General features: G+C 29.1%; 1 protein-coding gene across 1 annotated transcript; it reads right to left on the reverse strand.

Annotated features, from left to right (window-relative positions):
- Nucleotides 1–18,890: 18,890 nt before the first annotated feature.
- Nucleotides 18,891–19,415, reverse strand: LOC139895833 (17.6 kDa class I heat shock protein-like). The gene has a single exon (XM_071878384.1). The coding sequence runs from the start codon at nt 19,363–19,365 to the stop codon at nt 18,892–18,894; it is 474 nt and encodes a 157-aa protein (XP_071734485.1). The 5' UTR covers nt 19,366–19,415; the 3' UTR covers nt 18,891.
- Between the last annotated feature and the right edge of the window lie 3,895 nt (nt 19,416–23,310).

Genomic DNA, 23,310 nt, shown 5'->3' on the forward strand with positions numbered 1-23,310 from the left:
GATCAGTTTCAACATTGAGTGATCTAACAACCATAGGAGTACTTAATGGTTTTGCCTTGTCCATATTGAAACGTTTCAAAATCTTTTCAGTATATGTTGTTTGATGTACAAGTAAACCATTAGGCATATGCTCAATTTGTAAACCAAGGCAATACTTGGTTTTTCCGAGATCTTTCATTTCAAATTCTTTCTTTAGAAGTTGAATGGCTTCATAGATCTCTTTATTTGTACCTATGATGTTAAGATCATCAACATAAACAGCTATGATCACATATCCGGATGTTGTTTTCTTAATGAAAACACAAGGGCAAGTAAGGTTATTTGTATACCCTTTGCTTATCAAGTAATCACTTAATCGGTTATACCACATACGTCCCGATTGTTTTAACCCATATAAAGATCTTTGTAATTTAATCGAATACATTTCTTTGGGTTTTGCATTTGATGCTTCTGGTATCTTAAATCCTTCAGGTATCTTCATATATATATCACTATCAAGTGATCCATATAGGTAAGCAGTCACAACATCCATGAGATGCATTTCTAAATTTTTAGAAACTGCCAGGCTGATTAAGTACCTAAAAGTAATTGCATCCATAACAGGGGAATAAGTTTCTTCATAATCAATTCCCGGTCTTTGAGAAAAACCTTGAGCTACAAGTATAGCTTTATACCTTGTAACTTCATTTTTCTCATTTCTTTTTCGGACAAAAATCCATCTGTATTCTACAGGTTTCACATCTTTAGGAGTGAGAATGATGGATCTGAAAACTTTTCTTTTATTGAGTGATTCTAATTCAGCTCGTATTGTTTCTTTCCATTGAGCCCAATCATGTCTATTTTGACATTCAACCATAGATGTTGGTTCTGGATCATCATCATTATTCATGATGTCATATGCAACATTAAATGAAAATATTTCATCAAGATTTTTCATTTCATTTCGGTTCCATAATAGTTTTGAATATGCATAATTGATTGCAATTTCTGTATTGACATCATCAATCTCCTCTGCAGTAGGAGTACTAATTTGTGGTTCTTCTTGAACACTTTCTTTTACTTCATTATCAGCTGATTTTCTTTTTCGAGGATTTTTATCCTTTGAACCAATTGGTCTTCCACGTTTCTGACGTGGCAAAGATTCATGAGTGACGTTATTGCCAGCTTTTGGAATTTCAATTCGAGCTGGAGTATTTACTGCTGGTATATATGATTTTGTTACCGTTTTTGTATCTGTAAATGCATCAGGCAATTGATTTGCAAGTTCTTGTATATGCATTATCTTTTGAACTTCTGTCTCGCATTCTTTTGTGCGAGGATCAAGATACTTTAATTGAGGTTCACACCATGAAACATCATTTTCTTTATTTTTCATTTCTCCCCCTAATCTAGGGAACAATGTTTCATTAAAATGACAATCAGCAAAACGTGCTGTAAAAACGTCACCTGTCATAGGTTCAATATACCTTAATATTGAAGATGTTTCATATCCAACATATATTCCCAACCTCCTTTGAGGACCCATTTTTGTACGCTGTGGTGTCGCAATTGGAACATACACTGCACAACCAAATGTTCTAAGATGGGAAATATTTGGCTCTTGACCAAAAGCAAGTTGTAGGGGGGAATATTTATGACTTGCACTTGGTCTGATGCGAATCAATGCAGCAGCATGTAAAATTGCATGACCCCATATAGATACAGGGAGTTTTATTCTCATTATCAATGATCTAGCGATTAACTGTAAACGTTTAATCAATGACTAGGCTAAACCATTTTGTGTATGCACATGAGCAACAGAATGTTCAACAACAATTCCTATAGACATGCAATAGTCATTAAATGCTTGAGATGTAAATTCACCAGCATTATCAAGTCTCACCCTTTTAATGGTGTAATCAGGAAAATGAGCTCTCAATTTAATAATTTGGGCAAGAAATTTTGCAAATGCCACATTACGGCTTGATAACAGACAAACATGAGACCATCTGCTAGATGCGTCTATTAGAACCATGAAATATCTAAATGGTCCACATGGTGGATGAATTGGTCCACATATATCACCTTGAATTCTTTCATGAAACATTGGTGATTCTTTCTCAACCTTAAGTGGTGAGGGTCTAGTTATCAATTTTCCAAGAGAGCAAGATGTACATGAAACCATTGTATCATGATGAATTTTTCTATCCTTTAGTGGATGTCCATGAGTACATTCAATAATCCTTTTCATCATTGTTGATCCTGGATGGCCTAATCTGTTATGCCATAAACTGAATACACCAGGATCAATATATTTTTCGTTAACTACCATATGTATTTCTGGTACATTTATATGTGTATAATGTAATCCAGAACTAAGTCTTGGCAGTTTTTCAACCACATGACTCTTGTCAGTGATACTTAAATATTTCTCATTTTCTGTTGTCACTGACTGATAATCATACCCGTTAAGGTATATGTCGGAGAAACTAAATAAATTTCTGCTTGACTTGGGAGAAAATAAGGCATCATTTATTAAAAATTTTGTACCATTTGGTAGTATGAAATTTGCCTTTCCTATCCCTTTTATCAAGTTAGCAGGTCCTGATATTGTATGTATAGTTCCTTCCGTTGGTTTTAGATCAATAAAATATTTCTCGGATTTAAGTATAGTGTGTGTAGTTCCACTGTCTGCTATACAGAGATCTCCACCACTTGATTGATGTTGTATTCCAACAAAATTCATATTGAACTTCATATATAAGAAATAAATAGTGAGTACATTAATATTACACAATATTTTACACGCAAATAGATAGTACTGAAACATTTAGCAAACATAATGACAAAGACAAACGATATTAAATCATTTATTTTTCGAAAGATACACAACTTAAACATTCAAGAAATCTTCATATAAATCAGATGGTTTCTCAGTGACTGTTGGATCGACGTTATCCACAAAGTTTACTTCCTTTTCTTTATCTTTCAGCGAATCCTGATACATCTTAACAAGATGTTTAGATGTTCGGCAAGTATTAACCCAGTGGCCCATTCTACCACATCTGTAGCAAGATTCTTCAGAATTTTTAGAAGAATTTTCTTCAACATCTTGTTTAGTGGGCTTGTTTTGTGGTTGATATTTATATTTTCATGAATTATTATTTCTTTAACCACCACGGCCACGACCACGACCCCGTCCTTGCCCATTACCATTACCATAAGGATGGTTTCTACCATAGTTATGGCTTTTGGCATGATGATGGTGATGGTTATTATAACCACGACCTTGCCCGCGTCCTTGTCCCTGTTTATAATTATTTGCAGTATTTGCTTCAGGGATTGCAAGTGTACCAGTAGGACGGGATTGCTGATTTTTCATTAATAGCTCATCATTTTGCTCTGCAACTAAGAGATATGAATAAAGTTCAGGATATGTTTTGAACTTTAGCATTCTCAAATTTCTTTGCACTGTGATGTTTGCAGCATTCATTGTGGAGAAAGTTTTCTCCATCATGTCTGCATCACTTATTTCATGTCCACAGAATTTAAGTTGTGAACATGTATTATACAGAGCTGAGCTATATTCATTTACTTTCTTAAAGTCTTGGAACCTTAATGTTCTCCACTGTTCCATAGCAGCTGGAAGTAAAATTTCTCTTTGATTATTGAATCTGCTTTTGAGACCTTCCCATAAAACATGGGGATCTTCTACAGTCACATAATTATTTTGTAAGCATTCATCAATATGTTGATGAATAAAGCAACATGCCGTTGCTTGTTCTTTTTCAGAACAAGTGTTGTTTTCATTTATGGCTTCAAGAATGCCCATTGATTTAAGATGCATTTTTACTTTTATAACCCATGGCATGTAGTTGTTTCCAGTTGATTCTAAAGGAGTAAATTTAAGCTTTTCCAGATTCGACATTTTCTATTAAAACAAACAACATGATAAATTATAGTCACTTTATATTCATAAGTATATAAACATTAAACATAAATTTAATATAACATAAATGATAAGTAGGTGACAGTGTCGACCATATGTAAGCAATCATTAATAAATGTTATATAACATAAATATAAATATTAGTAAACATAAATGATAATTAGGCGACAGTGCCGGCCATATAAATGTTAGATAATAGAAATATAAATGTTAGTAACATAAATGATAATTAGGCGACAGTGTCGGCCATATAAATGTTAGATAATTGAAATATAAATGTTAGTAACATAAATGATAATTAGACGACAGTGTCGACCATATATTATTCAGGTGGTATAACCGACCATATATCATTTAGGTGGCAGAGCCAACCATAATTAGTATTAAGATTATCGTGCTGATAACGTGTTATAATTCAGTAGGCTTATAACTACCTTTAGTGGTTTGATTCTTGATGTTATAATTCAGTAGGCTTATAACTACCTTTAGTGATTTGATTCTTGATTAAGAATACTAATAATGAAGTGTAAGAACAAAGATGATAATGGAGAGAAAGAAAGAAACACTTTGTAAGTGTGAGAAATGGTGCAAGTTTAATACTTGCATTCATGGCTATTTATAGCAAAAATATCACAAGTTTAGGTAATACAATAATATTACTTTTGTGTATCAATAATTGACTATCCCTTTATATATATATTTATATATTATAACAGAACTCTAATTGCAATTTGAAATTTAAGGACATTTTAGATTGTGATTATAACATGAAAAAGGTTTTAAATCGTTTATATAAACTTTCTGAATCATCCATTTATCCTAAAACACAAAAACGAACTCGAATTTTCCAATGAACAAAACGTTTGACTTTTAAAACCCGAACTTTGACTCCAAAATTCTCGATTAAAACAAGGTATTGAAACTTCAATTTTTGCAGAAAGATTAAGTGGAATATTCCTAACAAAACTGCATTTTTAGTTTTTGAAATCTCGTTCGAAATTGGGCTGTTGCTATAAGGATGCACGAACAGAGGTTGTAGACTTGTTTCTTGGGTTTTGATTTTTAATTTCCCTTATTGAATTACAGCAATGATTTATTGAGTATAATTGAGTTCAATTACTGTAACAAGATTCGTTTAAAACTTGTTTTGTAGCTTAAATGGTTCGACAGATTTAATCACAAGGACAGAAGGAATAATAAAAAATATAAAACGATTGCTATCAATCTGTATTTGATTCATGTTAATTGAGGTGGACTAGTAACGATTTGCAGACAAGTTAAAAAGTAGGGATAACGATTTGCAATAGAATTTGTAGTTATCTATGTTAAACTTTTATAGTTCATAAATATTAATAATAAATATATTAATATTAATAATAATACTAATAATAATTATATTAATTATAAATACTAATAATGATATTAATTATAAAAATGATAATAATATTATTAATGATATACTAATAAATTGTATTATTTTTTTATAACCATAATAATAATGATAATAGTAATATGATAATATTGATAATAACAATAAATGAAAATTTTATTAAAATACTAAGTTTAATATTAATGAATAGTAATAACAAATCATTAATATCAAATTTTCATATCTATATATTATATATTAAAAATAATAATATTACTACTACTGATATTACTATTATTATATATATTAATATTAATAATAATAATGAAAGTAAGTACAACAACTATATTTTAAACTTGGGATTAAATTTAATTTATTAATATTACACATTATTAATTAATTATATATAATATATTATATAATAACATATTTTGAGTATTTACTATTTATACATACCATTAACAATTATGTATAGAAGTCACTCACACACATATATATATATATATATATATATATATATATATATATATATATATATATATATATATATATATACATACATACATACATACATACATACATACATACATACATACATACATACATACATAAGTAGATCATCATATTAATTATATATATTAAACAATTAAACTCATAGTATAACTTATACATTTAATACATTGTTAACGTCGACAAATTATGTTCGAAATCATTTATACACTATATATTTAAAATAACAAGTTTTAGTTATATTAAGTTATCTTTCATAATATTTAAATCCCCTAATAGTTTATTAATATATTTAATTTATTATATATATTTATTTACATCTACAATTATTTGTACATAAATTTCTGTTTATAATTTAAAGGTTCGTGAATCGTCAGAAATAGTCACAGGGTAAATGAATATATTAAAACCGTTTAATTTTTTTTTGAGACTCAACTTTACAGACTTTGCTTATCGTGTCGAATTCATATTAAAATTAAGTTAAAATTTGGTCGGAAATTTCCGGATCGTCAAAGTACCTACCCGTTAAAGAAATTTCGTCCCCGAAATTTGATCGAGGTCGTCATGGATAACAATAAGAATGTTTTCATGACTTATATGAGTTGGAAATTAGAGTTTTATCATCATTGAGTAATATGGATAAAACAATTCGAGTATGCGAAAAGTATAAGTGAAGCTATCACAAAAGAGTGAAATGAGTAAATGTAGATTCGTCATATCTTTTGACGTAGATAGGATTGATTTCCAAAGTTCAAGGGATTTAGAGAAAATCTTCGTAATAAGATTTAATTCTTCGGCGAGTAAGGAAATTAGGATCTCTTTAATTAAATGCGATCATCTGCCTCGATTGCTACGTATGATATTTTGCTATAAATCCACCCCCTTCGTTTCCTTACAATTCACACTTTCTATTCTTTCTCCTTTAATTCATACTTTGAGTCGTTCGTCAATATGCTTCATCCAATTCTGGTTCTCGATATATTTCTAACTTTCATATCTGTCATTCTTCTTTTTCACCTGCCACCGGAAGAATCTATTTACTTCTACTATACTCTGGGTTTTATAGTGTTATTAGTTCTCCCGTGTCTTTATATTGCTATATGCATCGATATATATACGGTCTGTAATTTCTACGTTGTTGTTGGGTTTTATATCTTCCCTTATATTTTGATGTCCCTGCTTCTGTCTCCTATAATCATTGTCATCTACAGTTAATGTTCTCTCCTATTTGCTGCGATTTATACCCCCATTTACACTTCGAAGCTTTATGCTCTGTTCTCTCTTCTATCCATTAAGCACATCAAGTAATGGTCCAGAATTTGTGGATATGAATTTCGGAATTAACATAGTTAATGTTCTAAGAAGAAAATTGTAATGGTACGATCTTGATTTGTCAAATTACCAGAATACCTCGGAAAAGACCGAATCATCAAGAAAATATTTTCTTGATATGTTTAGAGGTTAGGTAGAATGTAAGAGTTGTGTACAGGGCACATGATGACGTTTTGGTCTGTGAATCATCACGTTCCATTAGAAACTCAGCATGACTTACTGTAATATAATCACGTTGATCAAGTGTCATTATATTATACTAACTCATTCTTTAGTTCCCAACACTACTTCAAAAACATTCATATTTTAAATTCGAATTTCTCAGAATTTAGAAACTAAAATAGTTTCCTTTCTGATATAACATTGATATCGCGAAGAGATAATTGATTTCAGATAAGAATAGTTATGTAAATATCTTCAGAAATATCGAGGATATTTATAATGAAAGATACGATGATATCTTAGAATTTCTAATATCGAAGGATGATGAAGAAGATTTGTCCGTAAAGGTTTAGAGTCAGGAGCAAGGTATTCGTTAACGACTTCAGCCACTACTCTTTATCATCAAACTTTTGGCTGTTTTGGTGGTCTACAGTTCCTGTTGCTTCATTCAGCTCTTTCAAAGTTCAATGTATTGATTTGTAGGCTGGTTGCTTTTCAGAATTTCGGAATTGAAAGTCATAATTCTAAGAATTAGATATTATATGTATATATATAACGGTTGATGTAAAAACATTGTGATATTCGAAATAATGATTGATGATTTCCAATAGTTGGTATGGCAATTATTGTTACATGATGCAGCTGGGCACATGATAAGGTTTCGATAAAGAAAATGATTTTTTTCCGAAAAGTCAAAGATCAATGAGGTTGCTAGTAAGTTTACTGCTAATGTGGTGGAACATAAACGGCTCCTCGGTAATGATGGCGAAAGGGAAACGTATATATCAAGGTTATAATAAGGCTGTTTTGACTGAAAAGTCGAAGTTGACTTGTTGGAGCTGTGACCAAATTGACTACTTTGGAAAGGAATTGAAAATTCATTTTAACTAATAAATGTCAAAGGGTCTGACACTGATACGTGTTAAACTATGACTTTGTTTTCGAGAGTTTTTCAGGTGTATAACTGTGGGTAACATATGGTTGGGTTATCATATCGGTTGTTCATTATTTGAAGTGTCTTCAGGAATTTCGAAGGGTTTGAACACAGATTGTAATCGTCAATATGCATATGATGCTCTAGCACAGTTTTGAAGTCAAAGTATAGCTTTGAAAGATGTAGAGATTTAAGAGTGATAATTCTGGTTATATCTCGAATTGAATTCTGCGATTTCAAAATCAGAATATGTAATTGAATTTGAATGAGTATGGTTGTTTTGATTTCTATGAAAGAATGTATATTGTTGAGAAAGTAGTGAGTATAGTTAGTGATTGCTGAATCAGATTCGAAGAATGTAACATATTAATTGTGAATTTATATATCTCTTGGGTATTACCTACCCGTTAAAAAAATTTCACAATTAATATTTTGTACAAAAGAATTTTATTACAGTCTTTATGAAAATATATATGTGTATATTTTCTTCAGATGTAACATAGATTTAATGAGTTAATATTAAATTAAACTCATTTGATTTACGGTTGAAACTAGAATAGATAATCTCTAAACTTTAGAAATTACATAATCGCCGTAGAATGTTTCCCCAATGAAGTTATAAATCAATACTTCATCGGTTATTGTTGTTAGTATTCCTTGGTATCTATGGTGCGTATGACGTTGATGTTCGAGGTACAGATTGTGATGTTGAAGTGTGGGATGCGGATGTTGTTGTTGATGGTATAGTTGTTGATGCTGGTAGTACTGTTGATGCTGGTGATGTTGCTGAAGCAGGTAGGTTTTGCACCATATTCTCCAAATTGATTACTCGAGCGCGAAGTTCGTTGACTTCTTCTATTATTCCGGAATGATTGTCGGTTCGGACAAGCGGATAAATAAGATCTAGAATTTGATATAGTATATAATCGTGACGAGATACTCTGGAAATGAGAGAGAAAATGGTGTCTCGAATACGTTCGCCGGTAAGTGCTTCAGGTCATCGCCAAGAGGGCAATGTGGTGGATGGAAATGATCGACTTATTCTCGTCTTCATTGATTAAGTCGACTACGAACCCACCCCCAATTCATCCAGAATTGATGATGGCTGATTGGTTGAACCATTCCGGTCACACTGCTTTTGGTGCTTATGTGAACATCCATGTCGGAATAGCTGTCGGATTCCGAAGAACTTGAACTAGTGGCGAGTTCCATTTCGTACGATTTAGTAAAGGGTTTTCGATATGAAATGATTTTCGGATAATGGATGATATTCTAACTACATAGAATACCTATCTATAGTACAGAGGATTTCGTAGATTACGGAAGAATTTACGAAATATGACAGGCACAGTTTACAGTAACAGATAGGCTAAGATATGAATTTTGTCTATACACTATTCATGCAGTCAATGCAGTAAGACGTGTCTAGACTAAGAATGATAGGCAGGTAATTTTCTAAGGATGGTAAGTAGATGATTTCCGACTAGAAATGATAGCAAAACTTTTGACATGCAGACACGGTCGAAGTCCAGACTCACTAATGCATCTAAACAACTACCAGTTAGACACACTAATGCAAGACCTGGTTCGCTAAGACCACCGCTCTGATACCAACTGAAAGGACCCGTTCATATACATTATAAACGATTCACAATAGTTGATTACATCACGAGGCATTTGACCTCTATATGATACAATTTTAAAACATTGCATTCGTTTTTAAGACACAAACTTTCTTTACAACGCAAGTTGACGGCATGCATACCATTTCATAATACATCCAACTATAATTGACTTAGTAATAATCCTGATGAAATCAACGACTCGAATGCAACGTCTTTCGAAATATGTCATGAATGACTCCAAGTAATATCCTTAACATGAGCTAATACACAGCGGAAGATTTCTTTAATACCTGAGAATAAACATGCTTTAAAGTGTCAACCAAAAAGTTGGTGAGTTCATTAGTTTATCGTAATCATTCATTTTCATCAATTTAATAGACCACAAGATTTTTATTTCCATTTCTCATAAATATCATGCATGCAAAAATCATTCCTATGGATTGAACACCTGGTAACCGACATTAATAAGATGCATATAAGAATATCCCTATCATTTTGGAACATCCATCGGACATGATAAAACAACATCGAAGTACTAAAACATCCGCAACCATGGATGGGGTTTTTTAGGCCCAATAGATCTATCTTTAGGATTCGCGTCAATTAGTAGATCGATTTACTAATTCTTAGGCTATCAAGCAAAAAGGGGCATATTCGGCTTCGATCATTCAACCATAGAATGTAGTTTCAATTACTTGTGTCTATTTCGTCAAACATTTATAAAAACAGCGCATGTATTCTGAGTCCCAAAAATATATATTACAAAAGCATTTAAAAATAGAGCAAATGAAACTCACTCTACAATATTTTGTAGTAAAAATATTCATACGACGATACGGAACAATGCAGGGTTGGCCTCGGATTCACGAACCTATATCATTTGTATATATATATATATATTAAACCATGTACTTGTAAGTTAATATATATATATATATATATATATATATATATATATATATATATATATATATATATATATATATATAAATTTATTAGTTATATCATATTTATGTTATTAATATGTATATGTTTTATATATTCATTTTGTATGTAAAAATATTAATTTTGTCATGTCATATATATTAAGTATCTTTATATATATGTGTGTGGATATATATATATATATATATATATATATATATATATATATATATATATATATATATATATATATATATATATATATTTCATTTATTTGTTAAAAATAGTAATTATAACAATACTCAAATTATATTAAATATGGTAAAAATAATAATCATTATAATACTTAATTTTATTAATAAAGGTAATAATGTTAATAATTCTACTAGTGATAATAATAATGATAACAATATTAATTTTACTGTTAATGATTGTTACGATAATGATTTTAGTAATTACATAATAATATTACTCATATGAAAATAAATAATAATACTTATGTTAATATTAACAATTCTATTATTTATAAAACGATACTAATACTAATATTTACAAAATAATAATAATTTGTATTACTTTCATAATAATAATAATAATAATAATAATAATAATAATAATAATAATAATAATAATAATAATAATAATAATAATATAATAATAATAATAATAATAATAATAATAATAATAAACCTTTTCATCATAATGATAATATTAATAATAATGATAATGATAATGATAGTTATAATTATAATTTTTAATTATGTTAGTATTAATAAATGGTAACTTTTATTAGCAATAATGTTAATAATTATAATTATAATAATTATAATACTAGTAATAATAATAGTATTAATAATATCAATCATGTTAGTGATAATAATAGTTGTCTAACTAATATTATTAATAATACCAATTTACGTCATAACAACAATAATTATTAATAATGATAATAATAATGAATAACAATAATAATAACAAAAATAATAATAATAATAATAATAATAATAATAATAATAATAATAATAATAATAATAATAATAATAATAATAATAATAATAATAATAATAATAGAAATAAAAATAAGAGTGTATACCTCCTTAAAAGTTTTTCCTAAAAAAAATGCCCTGAACCGGGCTCGAACCAGTGACCTCTCGCACACCCGACACTCTCTTAAACCATTGATCCAGTTTCGTTTTTCTGAAATTAAACCCCACCATTTTTTATTTATCCCGACTGTATTTTTCTGTTCTATTTCCCCTTTTTCTTCAACTATCCAGTCGACCCATTTATCAATTTAACAACACCTCAATTACTATAAATTTTAAAGTAAGCCTTGATATATAAATCTAAATTACTTGTGATTTATACCTTATAAAAAATAAAATAAAAATAAAAGTAAAAACCTGCTGGCAGTCACTGTTATGAACAAAAATAAATAAATGAAGAACTCTAATTACAATTCGAAATTTAAGGACATTTTAGATTGTGATTATAACATGAAAAAGGTTTTAAATCGTTTATATAAACTTTCTGAATCATCCATTTATCCTAAAACACAAAAACGAACTCGAATTTTCCAATGAACAAAACGTTTGACTTTTAAAACCCGAACTTTGACTCCAAAATTCTCGATTAAAACAAGGTATTGAAACTTCAATTTTTGCAGAAAGATTAAGTGGAATATTCCTAACAAAACTGCATTTTTAGTTTTTGAAATCTCGTTCGAAATTGGGCTATTGCTATAAGGATGCACGAACAGAGGTTGTAGACTTGTTTCTTGGGTTTTGATTTTTAATTTCCCTTATTGAATTGCAGCAATGATTTATGGGGTATAATTGAGTTCAATTACTATAACAAGATTCGTTTAAAACTTGTTTTGTAGCTTAAATGGGTCGACCGATTTAATCACAAGGACAGAAGGAATAATAAAAAATATAAAACGATTGCTATCAATCTGTATTTGACTCATGTTAATTGAGGTGGACTAGTAACGATTTGCAGACAAGTTAAAAAGTAGGGATAACGATTTGCATTAGAATTTGTAGTTATCTGTGTTAAACTTTTATAGTTCATAAATATTAATAATAAATATATTAATATTAATAATAATACTAATAATAATTATATTAATTATAAATAATAATAATGATATTAATTATAAAAATGATAATAATATTATTAATTATATACTAATAAATTGTATTATTTTTTTTATAACCATAATAATAATGATAATAGTAATATGATAATATTGATAATAACAATAAATGAAAATTTTATTAAAATACTAAGTTTAATATTAATGAACAGTAATAACAAATCATTTATATCAAATTTTCATATCTATATATTATATATTGAAAATAATAATATTACTACTACTGATATTACTATTATTATATATATTAATATTAATAATAATAATAAAAGTAAGTACAACAACTATATTTTAAACTTGTCATTAAATTTAATTTATTAATATTACACATTATTAATTAATTATATATAATATATTATATTATATAATAACATATTTTGAGTATTTACTATTTATACATACCATTAACAATTATGTATAGAAGTCATAATTAGCAATTGAGTATTTACTATTTATACATACCATTAACAATTATATATATATATATATATATATATATATATATATATATATATATATATATATATATATATATATATATATATATACATACATACATACATAAGTAGATCATCATATTAATTACTAATTACTATTACTAATATAACTAATAGACAAAAACTTATGAATAATGCTATTCTTTTTTCCAATTTTTACAAACTTAACCCCCTAACTTTTATTAAAATACAAATCGAACCCCCACTTTATACATATATTTTTTCAATTGTCACAAACTTAACCCCCTAACTTTTATTAAAATACAAATTGAACCCCCACTTTACTAACTTTTAAAAAATAAAAATAAAACTCGAACGCTAAAAGAAGCAACTTTCACAAAAGGAACAACCCTTCGAGGTTAGATGTCGAAAAAATTCTTTTTTACAAAATAGATAAAGACTTTTTTTTAACTCGCATTCAAAACGGAGCCCCCAGCGCGAAGCGAGGGCTCTACAACTAGTATAACTATTAGACAAAAGCTTATGAATAGTACTATTCACTTTTTAGATTTTTACAAACTTAACCCCTTTACTTTTATTAAAATACAAATCCAACCCCCACTTTACAATATTCGTTTTTCCAATTTTACAAACTTAACCCCTTTACTTTTATTAAAATACAAATCGAACCCCACAAACTTAACCCCTTTACTTTTATTAAAATACAAATCGAACCCCCACTTTATAACTTAACCCCTTTACTTTTATTAACCTTTACTTTTATTAAAATACAAATCGAACCCCCACTTTATACTATTTGTTTTTCCAATTTTCACAAACTTAACCCCTTTCCTTTTATTAAAATACAAATCGAACCCCACAAACTTAACCCCTTTACTTTTATTAAAATACAAATCGAACCCCCACTTTATACATATATTCTAAATTATTATTAATCTCATCACTAACGCCAAAAATACTGAATAATAACACCCACCACGCTTTACCGACTTGTACACTGCGCTCAAACAGTAGAACCCACATAGACCACTACTGTGCTAATTTTTTTTCTCCAACGATAAAAGACGCAACTTTCGTAAAAGGAACAACCCTTCAATGCTACCAAAAGATGTTCAAAAATATTTTTTTTACAAAATAGATCAACTAACTTTTTAAAAAAAATAAAACCCGAACGCTAAAAGAAGCAACTTTCACAGAAGGAACAACCCTTCAATGTTAGATGTCGAAAAAAATTCTTTTTTACAAAATAGATCAAGACTTTTTTTTAAACTCGCATTCAAAACGGAGCCCCGGCGCGAAGCGAGGGCTCCACAACTAGTTATATATATTAAACAATTAAACTCATAGTATAACTTATACATTTAATACATTGTTAACGTCGACATATTATGTTCGAAATTATTTATACACTATATATTTAAAATAACAAGTTTTAGTTATATTATCTTTCATAATAGTTAAATCCCCTAATAGTTTATTAATATATTTAATTTATTATTTATATTTATTTACATCTACAATTATTTGTATATAAATTTCTGTTTATAATTTAAAGGTTCGTGAATCGTCAGAAATAGTCACACGGTAAATGAATATATTAAAACAGTTCAATTTTTTTTTTTGAGACTCAACTTTACAGACTTTGCTTATCGTTTCGAATTCATATTAAGATTAAGTTTCAATTTGGTCGAAAATTTTTGGGTCGTCACACAAGTGATGTTTTGGTGTTGTTTACTTGGATACAACAAGATGGTAAAGTTCTTTTACATCTTTATTTTATACATGTAGGATAAAAGATAAGTAAAAAGTAAATGATAAAATTAAAAGAAAAAATAAAGTATTTGATAGACATTGAAAAAAGAAAATAAAACAAAAAATGGGTCTCCGTGGAAAAAGTAAATGATAAAATTGAAAGAAAAAAATATAGATGGCATACATTGAGAAAAAAAACAAAACAAAAAATGGGCTCCATGAAATTGAACTTAGTACTACTTTCAATATATTTTACTAGGTAACTAACCACTAGAATTAAAATGTTTTCTTATTGTACATTCATTTATTCTATATAATACTTTTATCATTTTTGATCGAGAAAAAAAGAAAGAAAAAAAAATTGATACTGCAAATAACATGGCTATAATGACCAATCAAATAGTACAAACTAGTCCGGATCCAGCCCGCGCGATGCGGCGGGGGCTTTCGACCTGTGTATTCATATTTAACGTAGCGTTGTGTATTTACAGAGGAGAACACGGCCCATGTCCTAAGCGCCGTTTTAGATATGGTTGTCTTAAGCGTTTTTTAAAAAGTATCCGTTTCAAACGTAGTTAGTTTCATTTTGTTCATAAAAAAATTTCGAGTGTAACGGTGCTGTCGGAAAAATTTAACTCCCGACGAACAGAATGATACGGGTTGTCGTTGTGTTAAGCGTTTTTTTAAAATTGTCCGTTTTGCGTATAGTTAGTCCCGTTAGATTCATGAGACTTTTTCGAGTTGAATGGTGGTCTCGAAAAAATTTAACTCGCACCGAGCGAGAAGATAAAGCTTGTTATAAATTCAGGGGGAATTAGTTTATTTTATTTTTAAAAAATTATATGTTTACACTTTCTACCCCTGAAAAAGTGTAAACTTGAGGGGTGGTTGTGTAAATTGAACCGAATTTGAGGGACCGGTTGTAGTGTGAACGCAAACGCAAAACTACAATTCAGATGAATTAAAACTACACATTAAGCGATGAGTTTTAGTATATAAGGGTTAATTAATAATAATAGGTGGTTCAGTATATTTAGTAATTAGTTTTATAACATAACAGTATGATATATAATACATAAAATATAAATATTATCTGAAAATTTTATTCAGTACCAGTGTATTCGCTAACTTTAGTGTGTATTTTCTAAGTTACTAAGTAGGGTATAAACGTGTAAACAAGCTAGATAATTTTCGAGCTCGACTCGAGCACTACCAAATTAAATTCAAGAGAGATTGAGCTCGTTTAATAAGAATTAAAAAAAAAAAGTAAAATGATGAAAATGCTTTTAGTTACTATTCATATTTTTTTTTGTCTATTAGATAATAAACTAGAAAATGGGCCCGCGCGATGCCGCGGGGCTTTTGAGTTGCGTATTCATAGTTAACGGAGCGTATTATAGGTGTGTATATGTATTGAATATAGTTCGAGGTATTGAGTATTTTTTTTAGAAGTATCCGTTTCGCGTATAGTTAGTCCCGTTGAGTTCGTAAGATTTTTCTGAGTTAAACGGTGGGTTCGAAAAAATTAAACGTGAGACGAGCGGGAAGATGTGTCCCGTTAAAAATATTGGTGAAGTTTAATTAAGTTTTTTAATTAAAATAATAAATTTACGCTTTACACCCCTGATTGAGGGGCTAAACTTAAAAGTTGGGTGAAGTTGTGGGGGGAAATTGTTTTTTTTTTTTTTTTCTGTTGTCGTTTGGACAGCGTGGGGGTGGGGGGGGGGGGGGGGGGGGGTCAAAACGACCGAACCCTCCACGTGTTTTTAGTATATATGGAAAATAATATTAGTTGTGAAGCCCTCGTTTCGCGCCGGGGGCTCCGTTTTAAATGCGAGTTAAAAAAAAGTGTTGATCTATTTTGTAAAAAAAAAAATCGACACCTAACATTGAAGGGTTGTTCCTTTGTGAAAGTTGCTTCTTTTAGCGTTCGGGTTCTTTTTTTTTAAAAAAAAGTTAGTTGATCTATGTTGTAAAAAAGAATATTTTTCGACATCTTTTGGTAGCATTGAAGGGTTGTTCCTTTTATGAAAGTTGTTTTTTTTATCGTTTGAGACAAAAAAAAAGTAGCACAGTAGTAGCGTGGTGAGTGTTATTATTTAATATTTTTAGTGTTAATGATAGGATAAATAATATTTTAGAATATAAGTATAAAATAGGGAGTTCGATTTGTATTTTAATGAAAGTTAGAGGGTTGAGTGTGTAAAAATAAAATATTAAATAGTACTATAAAATGGGGGGTTCGATTTGTATTTTAATAAAAGTTAGGGAATTGAGTGTAAAAAATAAAATATTAAATAAGTACTATTCATAAATAGTACCCGGAGCATTTTTGTCTTTTCACATTTTTTTCTCTTCTTTCTTTCAAGTAAGACCACAAAACCCTCCAAACTTTGTTCAAAAATTAAAATCGACCAATACAGAAAATTAAAGCGTCAAATCAAAATTTTCATAAAATATCTTAAATAAACTCCACTCAAAAATAAACTCCACTCGGATATTCAACAGGTCATATCTTCTCGCTCGCAACAAGTTAAATTTTTTCGACATCATCCTTAAACTCGAAATAATTTTATGAATACAATGTCACTAACTATACACAAAACGGACACTTTTAAAAAAGGCTAAAATATTTAGGGTACTTTTCATATATGTTGATTTTTCACTCGCAGGCTTCGTAACTGAACACAATAAAATATATTAAAAATCGAACCCGGCGCGAAGCGAGGGTTCGAAAACTAGTCTCTAGCAACTTTTACACGAATTTTCAAGTGGATGATATTGGTCGAGTGGTCTCGATTGGAGATGGAATTGCACATAGCTGTTATTAGTTATATTAGTAATATAACTCATAGACCATACCTAGGAATGTCAATGAATCGGATATGGATCGGGTGAGGCCGTATCCATATCCATATCCATTTATTTTTTTTACTTTTCATCCATCCATATCCATATCCGTCAAGTGAAGCGAGTTAATGGATAATTATCCATATCCGTTTAAATTTATTTTATTTTTAACAATTATAAGCGGTGGTTCACTATATACGATTGAAAGTAATATTTTTAATAGTTTATGCGACCGAAAGTCACACTTTACTAATCTATATAACAAATATTCAATAAATAACCTATTAAACGGTAAAGATATCGACATGTAAGTTCCTTACTTTGTTACATGAAATCACATTTAAACCACCAAAGTACGATAAATACATTTGATTATTTAAACAAAACAAAATATAAGAAGAAAATTATATTTTGAAAAAAAATATAAAAAAAGATGAATATGAATATAATTAATGAAATATCACTACATAAATGATACTAATTTGAGTGATAAATTTTTTCATCCACATCCATATTCATTTAAATCGTCCATATCCACGAATAATCGGGTGAATCGAATGGATATCCACTGAATCGAATATCCATTGCCATCCATAACCATACCATGTAATGTCTAATACAATACAAACTACACATAACAAGCCCATTATCAATTTTTATTACTATTAAAGATCCATTAAATAAACAAGAGATGTGTCAATTGAAGAAGAGCAAGGAAACTGGGACCACATCTTTTAACACAACATTTATCATTCAAACAAAACTAAAAGACAACCTTATAATACTCGCACGTATAAACAAAAGGCAATAAACAAAAGACAAGTACATTATTTTATTTTTTATAATCGAACTTCTGCAACCACCACTGCACACCACTCGTTTAATAAACTTAGCCGGAGATATCAATAGCCTTCACCGCCGGTTTCTTTTCTTCTTCTTTAGGCACGGTCACGGTCAACACACCATTCTCCATTGTCGCTTTAACTTCCTCCATTTTCGCATTATCTGGCAGCCTAAACCTCCTAAAAAACTTGCCTGAACTCCTCTCAACTCTATGCCACGTGTCATTCTTCTCTTCATGTTCCCTGCTTCTCTCACCGCTTATCTGCAACACCCTTCCTTCTTCAACTTCAACTTTCACTTCTTCCTTTTTTAGCCCTGGTAAGTCCGCTTTGAACACGTGCGCTTCAGGTGTTTCTTTCCAGTCAATACGAGCGTTCGCGATCGCTGCTGTTTCTCGAGATGATTCGGGCAGGTTGGTCAAGGAGCTTGTGATGCCTTGGAATGGGTCCCACACGTCGAGGGAGAATGGGTCGAATACGTTGCTCCTTCGGTTGGTTAGAAAACTTGGAATGATCGACATGTTCGGATGTTGTATGAGGTTTTAATAAATTTGATTGTTTTGTTTGTTGCTGTGTGGAGTATTTGTTGTCTGATTTTATGATGGTGGAAGATAGAGATGGATGATGGTATTTATAGGAGAGAATGAGTGATGTGGCGGATTCTAGGATACTCTTGAAGTGGTGATGTTCAAGAAATTTCTAAATGTTTCGATAGTGGTCTGGAAATATTGAGAAGTTTTATCCGTGTGACTGATGCCAATCTTCAAGGGCCTGTTTGCATTAAATTAAAAAGAAAATCATTACTCTAGGGTCATATGGACTGGGCTTTATTTTACGTAAGCAAATCATTAAATATTTCAGCCCAGATTTATAATCCAAATATTTGTGGTCTTAAACTATCATTTTGTAAAGACTTGGGAGTTTTCTAGTATATAATCCAGATATATAACTCAAATGAGAACGACTCACAGATTCGACGAGGAAGGCATTGGTGTTGATATATGTGATGCTGAGATTGGAAGATTGAATAGGTGGAATGCCGAATTTTGAAATTGAATTTCCATAAGAATTACGAAAGCAGTGATTCAATGAACGAAATGAGATGACACAAAACTTTTCGCTCGTACTCAAAGGGGGTGGTCTTGGAGAATATAGAGAAGATCCCTTGCGTAAAATATGGATGAAGGTTGAAATTTCCGAATTTTCTAGAGCGACTCCATCAGATGACTTTATCCTTTGGATAAGTATGGTGAGCAAGTTTCTAGTATGGAGTATATTCTCGAATCTTTTTGTGGAGGAAGATACTTAAGATGTTTACGATACTGAAGTTGAGGAAGAGGAGGCACAAATGGATGGGGTGAATATCACTTTGACATCTTTGGTGTCGAGTTAAGATGAAGACGGGACATCTGATAGTTTTTTTTTTGTGTTAGAAAAAAAGTTAATGACAACACATACAAGATTGAACTACCGGGTCATTACAATGTATCGACCACTTTTAATGTTGCTGATTTGTTGCTTCATAATTATTTCATATATCGTGTTCGTGGGTTAGATAATGTTCGTGGGCTTGATCATGTTTTTGGGCTAGATTATGTTCGTGGGTTTGGATGTGAACGTAGTGGCCAAAGATAGCAACATGGCGGTAACAAAGTAAGAAGTAGGGGTGTTCGTGGTTAGGGTAGAAATGAAAAAAAAAATGAAGACCGAGGAGGAACTGAATCGAAATACCCAAAACTATTAGGTCCGGTCCCCGGTCCATATATTTTCATTATTTCGGGTTTCGGTCCAGCATAAGTCAAACCCGAAAACCAAGATTTTGGACCGAACCGAATTATTGCACGATGTACCTTCCTTGAAAATAATGGTTTCGTTATTTATCTTACAGTTATAAAATATATAATCTATATAAGTTCTATTAAATTCCTAAAATTATGACATCATAAATATGCTTTTCCATTCATTAAAAAAAATCAAAAAAGAAAAAGAAAAATTTAGAGACAATGTACATGATGTCATAATTCTTAATTAATTTAAAATTAAATAATTAAGGAAATCTTTTATAAAAGAAAATAATAATCTCTCACATTTACAAATTTTAAAACATATTGTACAACCTTTATATAATAATTGTATTTTAATTTTTCTAAAAAATTTTCAAAAGGCATTTATTATTATCACTAATAATTATTATTAAAAATATAAATACTCAACTTTGAGCAAACTTTATTATTATTATTATTATTATTATTATTATTATTATTATTATTATTATTATTATTATTATTATTATTATTATTTATTTATTTATTTTTATTATACTAAGTATAATTATAATTATTATATTATTAATATTCAAATATGGATTTTCTTTACGAGATTAATTACGTTACATATGTATGCGACAATACATGTCTTTATATATTTTTAAAAACAACAACAAGTTTCTTAGTCGAACGGGTCATTAAAATAAATGGCTTTAACATTTACTTTTACTTAATACCTAAAACATGTCATTAAATTATTTCGTTTAAATAAACCTGTGATTCCACGGGTCATTTCACAAGTAATCTTATATAATTATTAATAAATTAATAAGCAACTCAATTGTTATATTGTAAAGTTGGAAACAAATACAATTTCTTTATTAGATTTCTTCGTATCATCCTCGCATTTTATTGCTACAATAATCGATCAACTATAAGATTACTACTTTTATTTCGAACTTAGAATAGTTTAATTTTAATGAATAAGTTAGTTCACTTATATATGTCGTACTAGTGAAATACCCGTAAAATCACGAGTGTGTTTAAACAAAATAATTCAATAACATATTTTAGGTATTAAGTGAATGTAAATGCTAAAGTCATTTATTTTAATGACCCGTTTGACTAAGAAACTTGTCGTTTTTTTACAAATATATAAAGACATGTATTTTCTCATACATATGTAAGAGGTAATTAATTTCGTGAAAATAATTCATATTTGAATATTAATAATATGATAATTATAATTATAATTATTATATTAAAAGTAAATAATAATAAAGTTCCCTCAAAGTTGAGTATTTATATTTTTAATAATAATAATAATTAATAGTGATAATAAATGTCTTTTAAATTTTTTAGAAAATTAAAATACATTTATTATATAGAAGTTGTACAATATGCTTTAAAATTTGGGTTAAAAGATTTTACAATTTATGAAAGATTAGTATTTCCTTTTATAAAATATTTGTATTATTTATTAAATTAAATCAATATAAAATTATGACCTCATCATTATGAAAAGTAAAGGGTAATTAGCTTAATTATGACATCATCATTTTATAGTTTTATATGACTATATAAATATAGATATTGATAACTAGTTTTATGAGCTCGTGCGTTGCACGAGAGCTGTACAAATTAGTATTCTATAATGTTGGTATTGATATTTTATCAAATGTATAATATAATTATAATGAAAAAAACCATTTATTACTAATAGTATTTGTATCGAAAACATTAGTGTTGAATACTAACGTGAGTCCGTGTTGTATAAATTAGTATTCGATAACTTTAGTATTGATATTTATCGAATGTATAATACAATACAACGAACATACCGTTTATTACTAATAAGGTTTGTATCGAAAACATTACTATTGAATATTAACGCATAGATTGTAAGCCTATTTATGTGACAGATTGTTTATCTAAAAATACAAATACAATAGCCTATAATCATTAGGATATTTAATTTAAATAATAATAATTAAAACTTGAAGTAGTAAAATATTAATATTAATATTGATGGATTATATACATCTCCTTATTATATTTAAATTATAATCGTGATTCTATACGTAATTAGAATATCTGAAAAATTACATACCTTTAATTTAGGGAGATATTTTACGAAGTTATTATTATTTAATTCATATTAATTAAAAAAATGACACGCAAGATTATTTAATCAGTTTAAGTTAAGAAATTAACACGTAGATTTATTGACACGCACTTTATAATAATGTATAGATTATATGATGAAATGCCCCGTTCATATCGATTATAAACGTTTCATATTAATTGATCTCTTTGCGAGGTTTTGACCTCTATATGAGACGTTTTTCAAAGACTCCATTCGTTTTTAAAACAAGCCATAACCTTTATTTTATCGACAAGGTTAAAAGGACACCACCTAGATTATCAAGAAATGATAATCTAAAAATATCACACTTACACACTACCAATACATATTGGTTTACAATATTAATATGTTACAACAAAGTAAATTTCGAATGCAGTTTTAAACAATATTATACAAGTATGCTGACACCAAATCTTGTCCATATTTTAGCATGCGATAGCGGAAGCTCTTAATAATCACCTGAGAATAAATATGCTTTAAACGTCAACAAAAATGTTGGTGAGTTATAGGTTTAACCTATATATATTAAATCGTAATAATAGACCACAAGATTT

This window comes from Rutidosis leptorrhynchoides, chromosome 3, assembly GCF_046630445.1.
Source record: "Rutidosis leptorrhynchoides isolate AG116_Rl617_1_P2 chromosome 3, CSIRO_AGI_Rlap_v1, whole genome shotgun sequence".
NCBI classification, from domain to species: Eukaryota; Viridiplantae; Streptophyta; class Magnoliopsida; order Asterales; family Asteraceae; genus Rutidosis; species Rutidosis leptorrhynchoides.

What these genes read in the sequence shown, in the direction of transcription:
- LOC139895833 (XM_071878384.1), bottom strand. Translation starts at nt 19,365, where the DNA reads ATGTCGATCATTCCAAGTTTTCTAACCAACCGAAGGAGCAACGTATTC.